Here is a 12,192-nt window from a genome sequence, read left to right on the forward strand (position 1 = left end):
AGCCCTGTGATAGTCTGGCGACCTGTCCAGAGTGTACCCCGCCTCTCGCCCAATGTCAGCTAGGATAGGCTCCAGCCCTCCACAACCCCTAACAGGACAAGTGGTTATGGAAAATGAATGAATGGCTAGTAACTTAGCCTCCTGGCTATCGTTTGCCCCCTCAGCCTAGCTGGGAGCAGCTTTTGTTCGTTACATTATTAATTGGATTTAAAGCTCCTTCCAGCTCCATCTTTTTCTTCTCCAGTCTTTTTGGCATCATGATTTATGTGCAGGTCCTGGCTTAGCAAGGACATTTACTGCAACATTAGCAAATAGTTTAGATCAGTAAATTTCTAAGCTCATGTGGCCAGGCCAGGATCGACTTCAGGGGTCCGGGCAACACATTCTCACTACAACCTCGTCACGTATCGATATTTGGCCATGGACCTTCCACGTCCAGATACGATGTGAAAGGTACCCTGGGTGCATTGGTTGTTGATGTTCTGTCACACTGATGGACTGATGGGGGGGCTCTTGATTAACAAAAACGAGAGGATGTGCCCTTTTGGCTGCCCTCTTGAGTGATCAAAACAAGGCAATGTGCCCTGTTGGATGAAAACGAGCAGATGTGCCCTTTTGGCTGCCCTCTTGTCCCCATGTCATGCAGTAGGTGCCCTTTTTTCCTTTTCGCCCCTGCCCTTCAAACATCCTGAGTCCGTCACTGCTTTGTCAAGTTTTGCCTGTTACATGCATTGTCTTTCAAAATACACTTCTATTTTCACAGGAAATGTATTGTTTACATACAGTCTCTTCCAAAATAAACGCACTACGTCACTACAACAATGCGAATTGACATTTTTTTTCCTCCAACAACTAATGCATATGGTTGGGTTTAGGCAACAAACCCACGTGGTTGAAAAACTGGGTTTGGCTTTATAATTGTATGAGACACAAACACTGCTCTCCCAGGTGAAAGTCTGTGTTACTTGGGAAAGTTGGTGTTTGCTGGACCTGAAATAAAATTTGGTTATCATTGCTTGTATTTAAATGGATATGTTTGTTACCACCCTACCATGAAACTGTGCCCCTGAAAAACTTTTCCCCTTACAGGCATGTTCATTTCTAGTTCAGTTTATTTCCTCTTCCATGTAGACATTTTTCTTTATTGTACAACGCTACCTCAGCTTTCATTGCATATTTTCAGTTTTACATATTTGCTACTGTAATGTGCTTTTGACTACAAAGGTGCCCATTGATGATGTGAAATATGTGAATAGACTTGATTAAAACATGTTCTGATGAAGAACATTTGATGATAGCTGTCAAAACAAATTAGAAACAGAGACAGAGTTTTGGTGGACTCTCTCATTCTGACACAATGTCTTAGATCTCCTGAGTTACACAATGATAAAAGCAAACTTCACTTTGGTAGCAGTGATTCACGGCCTGATGATATTCATTTTAAATGTCAACACAAGTTAAATGTTTTGAATGAGTGACAGGCTTTTGTAGGTCAGATGAAGTCTTGTGCTGCTCAGTATAAACTGATGTTACAGTTGCACTGACTGGTGACAGTGTTTCATAAAAATGTGTCTAAGATGTTGAGACAATGTTCCATCCAGCTGCCTCATTTTGTCTGTTTTGTCATGTTATTGCACCCTGCCAAAGGTTAGGATAAGATTACTGGGGATGTTAGTGATAACACATCACCATTTTTTGCCATTCGAGCAAATTTTGGGACATCCCATTTAAGGAGAGGGCACTATTTTGCTCATTTGTCACGGCAACCTGAGCAGCTAAAGCTCCTCGTGGGAGATATATGTGCTGGAGGCTGTAATCTAGTCAAAAGGAGCTGGGAAATGGGGAATGAGTCTTTTTATAGGCGCCCTCTGAGCTGCTATCGTTATGTTCATTTTCTAATGTATCTTTCATGTTCTAGTCATTTCTCAGCAAGTCTCACTTTACAAACTGAAATGTATCTGTTGGCTTTGCGGGAATTAATAAGTAATTCAGCTCAAAAACAACACAGAATATCCTGGCAGACCAGATGCTGTAAGAAAAATCAGGGTAGCCTACTTAAAAGCTACAGCGGGAACAGCACGTCTTCCCTTTTATGTTTCTGGCCCAGATTTACACAAGTTGGAACAATTGTCTGTTTAGACTAATTAGCTTCCTGTCTGACACAGTGATTCATATAGAATATGATGTGATACAAGATGATACAAGATAACACAACATAATACAGTGTATGGTGTAATTAAATATGAAAGCACACCATATGAAGCAAACTAATATGAAACAGGCTACAGTAATATCACATAATGTGATAAGTATCTGGGATTCTATCACCACATTGTAATTTTAATGATAGAGATAACTTCTTGACATTAGATGACCCCCATCCCATCATTGCTTAAAGCAGTGGTTTCCAGTCTGGGGTTCAGGACATGCCAAGAGGTCACAAGATAAACTTGCAAGGTCACAGGATGATTAACATTGTAGGAGAGAAGAAGAAAATCATTTCTGCTTCACATATGTATGTACAGTACAGGCCAAAAGTTTGGACACACCTTCTCATTCAATGCGTTTTCTTTATTTTCATGACTATTTACATTGTAGATTCTCACTGAAGGCATCAAAACTATGAATGAACACATGTGGAGTTATGTACTTAACAAAAAAAGGTGAAATAACTGAAAACATGTTTTATATTCTAGTTTCTTCAAAATAGCCACCCTTTGCTCTGATTACTGCTTTGCACACTCTTGGCATTCTCTCCATGAGCTTCAAGAGGTAGTCACCTGAAATGGTTTTCCAACAGTCTTGAAGGAGTTCCCAGAGGTGTTTAGCACTTGTTGGCCCCTTTGCCTTCACTCTGCGGTCCAGCTCACCCCAAACCATCTCGATTGGGTTCAGATCCGGTGACTGTGGAGGCCAGGTCATCTGCCGCAGCACTCCATCACTCTCCTTCTTGGTCAAATAGCCCTTACACAGCCTGGAGGTGTGTTTGGGGTCATTGTCCTGTTGAAAAATAAATGATCATCCAACTAAACGCAAACCGGATGGGATGGCATGTCGCTGCAGGATGCTGTGGTAGCCATGCTGGTTCAGTGTGCCTTCAATTTTGAATAAATCCCCAACAGTGTCACCAGCAAAACACCCCCACACCATCACACCTCCTCCTCCATGCTTCACAGTGGGAACCAGGCATGTGGAATCCATCCGTTCACCTTTTCTGCGTCTCACAAAGACACGACGGTTGGAACCAAAGATCTCAAATTTGGACTCATCAGACCAAAGCACAGATTTCCACTGGTCTAATGTCCATTCCTTGTGTTTCTTGGCCCAAACAAATCTCTTCTGCTTGTTGCCTCTCCTTAGCAGTGGTTTCCTAGCAGCTATTTGACCATGAAGGCCTGATTCGCGCAGTCTCCTCTTAACAGTTGTTCTAGAGATGGGTCTGCTGCTAGAACTCTGTGTGGCATTCATCTGGTCTCTGATCTGAGCTGCTGTTAACTTGCGATTTCTGAGGCTGGTGACTCGGATGAACTTATCCTCAGAAGCAGAGGTGACTCTTGGTCTTCCTTTCCTGGGTCGGTCCTCATGTGTGCCACTTTCGTTGTAGCGCTTGATGGTTTTGCGACTCCACTTGGGGACACATTTAAAGTTTTTTGCAATTTCCGGACTGACTGACCTTCATTTCTTAAAGTAATGATGGCCACTCGTTTTTCTTTAGTTAGCTGATTGGTTCTTGCCATAATATGAATTTTAACAGTTGACCAATAGGGCTGTCGGCTGTGTATTAACCTGACTTCTGCACAACACAACTGATGGTCCCAACCCCATTGATAAAGCAAGAAATTCCACTAATTAACCCTGATAAGGCACACCTGTGAAGTGGAAACCATTTCAGGTGACTACCTCTTGAAGCTCATGGAGAGAATGCCAAGAGTGTGCAAAGCAGTAATCAGAGCAAAGGGTGGCTATTTTGAAGAAACTAGAATATAAAACATGTTTTCAGTTATTTCACCTTTTTTGTTAAGTACATAACTCCACATGTGTTCATTCATAGTTTTGATGCCTTCAGTGAGAATCTACAATGTAAATAGTCATGAAAATAAAGAAAACGCATTGAATGAGAAGGTGTGTCCAAACTTTTGGCCTGTACTGTATATATATATATTTTTAAAACAAAGCGTTTTCCCTCTAAATACATTTAAAGGTGCTATATCATACATTCAGAGAATAAATATAGCAGCAAACAACTAGCAAGGGCATAGGGTTTTTTTTCATTGTTGGGGGGGACAACAAGTGTATTTTGGTGCTCCTCCTCCTGGAAATTTTGAGCTTCAAATACTTAATTTCATAAATACCTAATTACCAGTTTGCCTTTTCTGCATCAGATTATGGTGGAAATGTCTTTAATTTAATCAAAACAGACATCATCTGTTACTTTTATATTTTTATTGGGGGTGACAAGTGCAAATGTTCTTAATATTGAGGTGGACGTGTCCCCTGCCCCCCAAAAATCTTATGCCTTATGTGTGTATCCCACCGGCTAGCTAATTGTTGCAAATCTATACTGTGCTCATTTGCAGTTACCGCTGAAGGCAGTGACTACATCCTCACGAAAGCATAACAACCACCACTCCCACCTTTGCACTGTTAGCGCCGTTGGCTGCTTGCCACCAGTTCACCCACCTCCATGTTGAGAACCATGTGCAGATAAATCTCAATTCAGAAACTGATCATTAGCCTTTTTTGCACAGAGATCATGCTATAAGGTCACTACAAAGTCACTTCTTTACGCCTCCTTTGCATTTTTACACAGAACCAAACAACGAGAGCATCATTCCACTCCAGTGTGTGATTATACACTGCATTGTGGCTTTGTGGAATTCAAAGAGGCGTGACGGGTGCGACAGGTAACACAACACCCTCTAGTGTGACCTATTACATACATGTTACATGGGTAAGGAGCTTTCCCAGTTTGCGGATATGTACAACTGCTGTTCTTCTTTTTTGAGTTAGCCCCTAAATTGCTAACAGCTACTTTTTAAATGTTCTGCAGTGGCTTGCGCACATACCATGACCTCAAAATGTCACACCCATGCTACCCATTCCCACCTTGAACAGGCAGTGTAAAAAGGGCTATAGATATGCTGGGAATAATACATCACTTTTTAGTTGGAATTCTCAAAGCTCATATAGACATATAACCAGGGGTCTTGAGTCGTGCTTAGGTACCAAGCCATAAAAACCCTAACCCTATATACATGTAACATCACCATATACCAAAGTTCTTAGAATTTAAATAATGAATATTTGTCTAATGCAAAGTAAAAAGGGCTTCAAAATAACACACCATACACTGGGAGAGGTACATGAAACATTCAATAAATGACTTTCAACTACTATAATTTAGATGGGAAATACAACACAAGAGTCATGATACAAAGCAAAAAATGAATGTTCATGTGACTTCTAATAAAACAGACCTGCAGCAAGATGAGTCAAATGTTTGGGAGCCCCATGCAGGATGTTTTATTAACCATTGGTCTTCAATTTAGCCTCTGGAACAGTTAAAGGTTATCTACTGATCCAAGCTTCTGTGGACAACAGCTCTGAAACAGAGCCTATTATGGAGCCAGTTCATTTGTTGGTTTGACAGCGATCAATAGCATTTTAAATTTGTTCTAGATTTAAATGGAAACCTCTGTGAGGTTGCTGAAATGGAGACAACAATGTCATTTCTTTGAACTCTTGTTACAACCTCTGAGTTCAACTGTTTTAGAAGAGGTAATTAATTGCTGAGAGTATCCAATGACTCACTGCACTCTCTTTAATTCAGTGTGAGGGTACATCTTCATATGAAAATCTGATGTTGGAAACAGCAGCATGTAACATTTACACTGTTATTTTAATGACTTTTTTCTTTTGTTTTCCATATGCCTATATCATTGGTAGAGCAGTTTAAATCACCAAATTATCTGTATCACTGAGGAGCAGTGCCTAAGAATGTACCCCATCATTGTGGATTCGGAGGATTAGGTGGCTTGAAGTCTGTGTGTTTTGATTAGAGGTGTCCCTGAGGTCTCAAACGCATCTCAAAACACAGCTCCAGGGAACACACACAACACACACACACGAGCAAGACAAATGTCTGTGGAACAAAAAAACCTTTTTTTTAATTAACTCGAACCTCCTATCCAGCGAGGCGCCAGACGGCTGTCTGCCTGCACTGAGCCAAATACAATACAAGTGTGAAATAATCTGCTTTGTTTGCACCTGTTTGCTGTGCCAAAAGCTGTTTCTTTTTACTCATTATAATGTCCCCAAATTGGAGAGTACATGCCTCCGAGTGTCAGTTAAGAAACTAAGACTACAGCAAAGGACTGTGAATACGTTACCGACTTACAGAGCTGTTTATGTTAAAGTGCTGTTACAGTGGCCACTATATATGATTTACTGAAACATACCTCATGCTTGATGGCAATGGGAGTTTGGTTCAGTGTGTTTTGGCACACAAAATGAAGATTTATACCAACTGTGACATCTCTCTTATCAGTTTAATGCCAAAAGATAAAAGATAATACATTGTTTTCACCAGGACTGTGTTGTTGGCAGGGTAGAAATACCTCAAAAAGAGCATCTAGACCACTGTATGACTCTATATTGACGGAGTAGGTTTTGTTTCAACATTTGTATGCGCTGTGGTGAATTTTTACACACCTGTTTGTGCCTTTCTGCATCAGTTTAAGGTGGAAATGGGCAGCATGCTGGTGCAGTGGTTAGCACTTTTCCCTCACAGCAAGAAGATTCCTGTTTTGAGCCTGGAGTGGGGGGTTTGAACCCCAGGGTGGGAGAGCCACTCTGTGCGGAGTTTGCATGTTTTTCCTGTGTCAGCATGGCTTTCGGTTTCCTCCCACAGTCCAAAGACATATAGGTTAGGTCAACTGGTGACTATAAATTGGTCAGAGGTGTGAATGTGGTGAATGGTTGTCTGTCTCTACATGTATGTGTTAGCCCTGTGATAGTCTGGCGACCTCTCGCCCAGTGTCAGCTGGGAGAGGCTCCAGGTACCCTGCGCCCCCTGAAATGTGCACCTCTGGTGAATATAAATGTATTTTAAGCGTTTTTTCAGTTTGTGTGACAGAGTGATATACAGTAGATGTTATATGAGGGTTAACAGACTGTTAACATTAACAACAGAGAGCAGTAACTGAATCTGTTTCTATTAAGGGGACAATATCAGCCTAATAAACAGGATGCACTGTATCAATCTAACTGTAAAACCAATATAAATCTCTAATGCACCCTCGTAAAACAAAGGTGGAGGTGGAGGTGGAGGTGTCGTCAAATGTTATTGTATCCCCCGGTCCAGAGAAATACTTTGCACTTTAGCAGTGACACAACTTTACAAAGAGAGCATCAGGAGGTAGATACAAGCTTTATGTTCCGCATTCAGGCCCTGGAGATAAGACATCTTCATTCTCTTTGCAAATTGTCTCCACTTACAGACAGATCATTGACTCAGCGGCTGGCATCCCTACCAATCACAGATGCAATTTCCTGTTTCCCAATATATGTTTCTCAGAAGCGTTGTGTTTATCCAATTGATTGGGAAACAGAGACCTCCAGTCACCTGCCCCACACTGTATCTCCAAGTTGCTCGTTTATGCAGTGATGCTTCTGCTGTACAGCGTTACTGAATCACTCCCTTTAATGGCTGGACTTGGGGGGATTTCAATTTTTTTTTTTTTTTTTTTTTAGGAGTCAGCAGGGTTGATTGCAACTGCAGCAATCGTAAGCACTGAATGGAAAAGAAAAAGGGTGATTGTGTTGAGAGCATCTCCTTCTGCCGCTGATTATAAAATAAAAAACAACTCACTCGCCATCCAAACTGCAAAAGGACAACTGCCGCAGAGAAAGAAATTATCTTTTTGTCTCAGAAAGAGGGGAAAGGCTGCAAAGCAAATCAGCACAAAATGTGACTGCATCTGTTGTGTACCCTCTCGATTATGTAATTAGCAAGCTGTTGGCATCCATCATTTCCACTGAATGACAAGCAGATGGGCTGGCAACTCTGGAAAATACAGTTATTCTTCGAGGGGAGCAGAATTCACCTATGAAAAGTGTCATTGTCCTTGGTCAGTCCTTGCAGGATAAGTTAACCTTCATAATGCTGTAGTTCAGAATGTTCATTGAAGAAATAGAAGTCAGTTGAAAAGGAACGTAGGTGGATAGATGACAAGTTCCCCAACTCTATCAACCTCTTTTCTTCTTTAAATCACTAATTATTGTAGCTTTGCACATAAGAAGACATAACAGCATTCAATTCTGCTAATGTAGAAATGCACAAACAGCAGGCAGTATGATTCAAACTGAGCTATAAAAACCTAGGATCCATCTGGCTGTGGTATCATTCTATTTATAGCATCAAAACCCAACTGCACCAAACATCGATAAACAAGTTCAAAAGATATACAAATTCCCTGAAACATACAGTATGGCTGAGAAACAATCCTTTCCATTTCTACATCTGCTTTTGTTCCAGTAGCTCTTACTTTTGATTGTATGCTGTGTCACAACCTTTCATATCAGACACTGAGCTGGTTTCTGTAGAATATAAATCTGTAGGAACAGAACCACTATCCTAGGCCTGTGTCACCAATATAAATTGCTCCTCATGTACCATATTGCACTTGGCAATGATGTAATCCTGATTCTCCCCGTGTGCTACCGGCAGTGATCCTGCCACATCAACATATGATCTGTTCCGGGGAAGTCAATCCCTTCTTAATGACTGGCCTTTGGCAACCTGAGCTCTCATTACTTTCATCCACAGAGCGCTAAGAGAGACATCACTTTTTTAGGTGTCAGTGTGTAATACAAATTACCTGTCCCATTTCTAATCTAATCTTACATTAAAATGCATGAAATATTAAGGTTTTAGATACTGTGTCATTAAAAAGGGATAATGTTTAGCAAGGTGCAATTATTATTCAGGTAACATCCAGGGTGAGTCACTTTGGCTGCAGCTGTCACAGATAAAACAGGCTTCTTTCTTGATCTTTCTTGGTTGATACTGTATGAAAATCTCACCCTGCAGCTCTTGGATCCAAGTTATTGTTGGTGATTTCCAGTCTCTGCTGCCACGTCCTGGTCATTGTAACTGTAGTGGACTCCCAAAACCCATTTATGTCTGTGTGTGAAAACAAATATTGAAAGCACATATTGAAGCAGGGGTGTAAATATAGACATGGCAGGCTGTGCGATTGCACCGGGGCCCCTGGGGTGGAGGGGCGCATAGAGAGAGCAGGTCCTCGCAAGTAATTCAGATTGCCACCTTAGAAATATACCTGTCTTCAAAGATAAATGATTATAAAAAGAATATTATTATTTAAAAACAGTGCCATTTGCTATATATGCACTCAAAAAGGCAAAGCCATCTGCATCATGGTTTTGTTTTTCCTTTTTATTTTCATGCAGTCCTGTCACTGTCAATACAATTCACACCACACACATACTTTTTATACACTCACCTGCGCACTTACCTCAACACGAGGCTGTGACTGTGGTGCGGTGCTTTGCATTGTGTTGTGTACCTTGGTGAAACCCATGTCCACCTCCATGAGATTGGAGAAGCAGTCCCAGGAGAAATGATCATTGCAAACTCCGGTTCTAGTGGGAAATCACAGTCCAGTAGCCCCAATGTATGCAACCACTGGCACCTAAACGCTAGGTCTGCCGGAAAGCTGTGCAGTCCAAAGGTGTTTCTGCAGCTGCGAAAGCAACAGCGCCGATGAATTTTGCAAAACTAAATAATGAATACCAAAACTAACTTACTAAATAATTGACTGACTAACTGATAAACAACCAAAGCAACCAACTACCTAACTAAGTAACTAACTAAGTAACTCATGTTAACACTAAATCAGTAATCACAATCACTACTCTCAATCCATGTAATCCGCTCAATCCACTACTTCCACAGTCTGCAGAGTCAGAAGATGTTACTTTTACATGATGGGGCAGCAAAAGGGGGGGCTTGGTTGGTGACGAAAGCTGCCACCTTATACTTCAGTTGACACCAGAACAGCCAGTAGCAAAATTCAATTGCAGTAGCCAAGTTTCAACCTGTAGAGGGCAGTCACTATGCATTTTTTTAACACAATAGAATCCAAATACTTTACACTCAAATGTCAAGATGTGGACCTGAATCAATCAGCAACACCACAAATACCCATATACATTGCTTGTCAACTGAAAAAAAAGTGGTTTGGGGGTTTAGTTACTCTTTAAGTTGTCGATTGCTATCTAAAACGAACTTGTGCTTTTTCTATATAAAATCTATAAATAAAAACTATTCAATTAAATGATTAATTTCTTACTTTCTTTGATATTTTTGTCTTTAGTCTTTTCTGGGACTACATTAATCTACATTCACTTGGAAGAAAAGTATTATATATGCAAAACACATACCTCATAAACTGTGATGTATTGTTTGAACTACCTAACAATAGACAACTGTATTTCTATGTGTAGGCTAAGTGAGAACCATCTGGATGTGCAGCTAATGTAGGTGAATGTTGTTGTTAATGTCCCCTTTTTCAGCTCTCCTCCCTACATAAGGAGGAGACGTATACTCCATGAACGTCATATAGTACTACATTTCAACCCCTGAGCATATTTTGAATGTGCAGAGTTAAACGATTTAATCTGATTTTAACTCTCAAATTGTTGTTGTTTTTTGCAAAATGAAGCACACTCAGTAGCCTACATAAACCATGTAGCCTATGGTAACCACATCAAGCTGATGGGTACCACTGAAATGAAGACTGGAAAGACAGCCAGATTCCATATACTGGTCATTTGTGATGAAAAAAACCCCCAACAAAACATTTTATAAATGTTTTCTTTTTCTCAAAGAATGTGTGAACAAGTGACAAGGTGTTCACATTTAGACTGCTTTTATTATTTTTTATTTTATTTATTTTTTTTTTATTCCCAACCATCCAAGGGAATTTTGGGAAAATGCACTCCTTGTACATTTTACAAAATTGTACATTTCACGTTTAGGTTTGGGGTCTAAAAACTTTGATAAATTGTTAGCAGACACCTTTATCTATTCAAGTATCAAATAATATTCATCACTGTCCAAGCAGTCTGTGAGTAATGGAGGGTTATTGCATGTCAGTCACGTAGTAATTCTTTGAAATTCAGTGAGGTTATGTGATTCCAGCATGGCTCCACCCAACTTCAAACCAATCAGCCAAATTGAGTGGAAATCATTTCAAGCTGCATAATAAAAAAGATGCAACATACATTACTGCCACTGTTTGAATTGAGGAGAATATTTGCAATGTCCCAGAAACCCCAGCTGAGGTCAGTGTTTCTCCATCGGACGCCTCAGTGTGGACAGAGATGTCACTGTCTCCTAAAAATATCACCTGCAATATTGCAACATTGGCTGTATTATTAATCAACCAAAAAAGCAACCTGGAAAATGTCGCTTTTCTTGCAGACACGAGAGGAGCTCTTTTGTTCTGTAGCATAGGAGTGATATAAATCCTACACATGTTCGTGTCAGCGGACAAAGTGCATTAAAACGCTGTGCTTTAAATCACATCCAAACAAAGGGAACCAGGACACTCTCAGCAGCAGCAGCAGCAACAGCAGCCAGGGCGCGCGGCCCCTTTAAGAGAATAATTAATGACGTCGCGCTGTAAACACGACTGACGCTCAGCTGCGTGGCCGAAGCATCCTCCAAGAGCCCAAGACCTTTCCAGGTTCCTGTGTTTATTTCTCGACGGGACCACCGAAAGACACTAAAATAACTGCGGTTCAACCTCGACTCTCATATGCGGTCTCCAAAACCAAGACGACGCTGCATTTGTCCTACCAAGTGCCATGGCTAGAAAGACGGACATCCCCTCCTCTTACTATGGTGAGTCGGTTCGTCTTTGTTGTAAACGCCAAGATATTTTCCCCCTGTGCTGTGTAACGTTATGACAGCGGGGTATAACGGTATGTTTTTCAGCCTCAATGGTGTTTAACCCCTTGCTGTGATTTACGGGGACGTTAGCTAGCTTACATTGCCAGTTGCTAACTATTTAGGGGGGTATTTAACGGTTGACACCAAATATACGCAGTAACGTTAACGGTAAAATCATGTCAACGGCTGTTAACGTTCGAACGAGCCTAACGTCT

The 12,192-nt window shown here is 40.9% G+C and overlaps 1 protein-coding gene across 3 annotated transcripts in view; it reads left to right on the forward strand.

Annotated features, from left to right (window-relative positions):
- Positions 1-11,724: 11,724 nt before the first annotated feature.
- The window catches only part of slc44a5b (solute carrier family 44 member 5b), a 41,362-nt gene continuing 40,894 nt past the window's right edge, over positions 11,725-12,192 (forward strand). For all 3 annotated transcript variants that reach the window (XM_049588463.1, XM_049588462.1, XM_049588464.1), the window contains exon 1: positions 11,725-11,929. In XM_049588463.1, the coding sequence (XP_049444420.1) occupies positions 11,893-11,929 (37 nt within the window). In that variant the 5' untranslated portion in view covers positions 11,725-11,892. The remainder of the gene's footprint in view (positions 11,930-12,192) is intronic.

Source organism: Epinephelus fuscoguttatus, linkage group LG10 (genome assembly GCF_011397635.1).
Source record: "Epinephelus fuscoguttatus linkage group LG10, E.fuscoguttatus.final_Chr_v1".
Taxonomy (NCBI): domain Eukaryota; kingdom Metazoa; phylum Chordata; class Actinopteri; order Perciformes; family Serranidae; genus Epinephelus; species Epinephelus fuscoguttatus.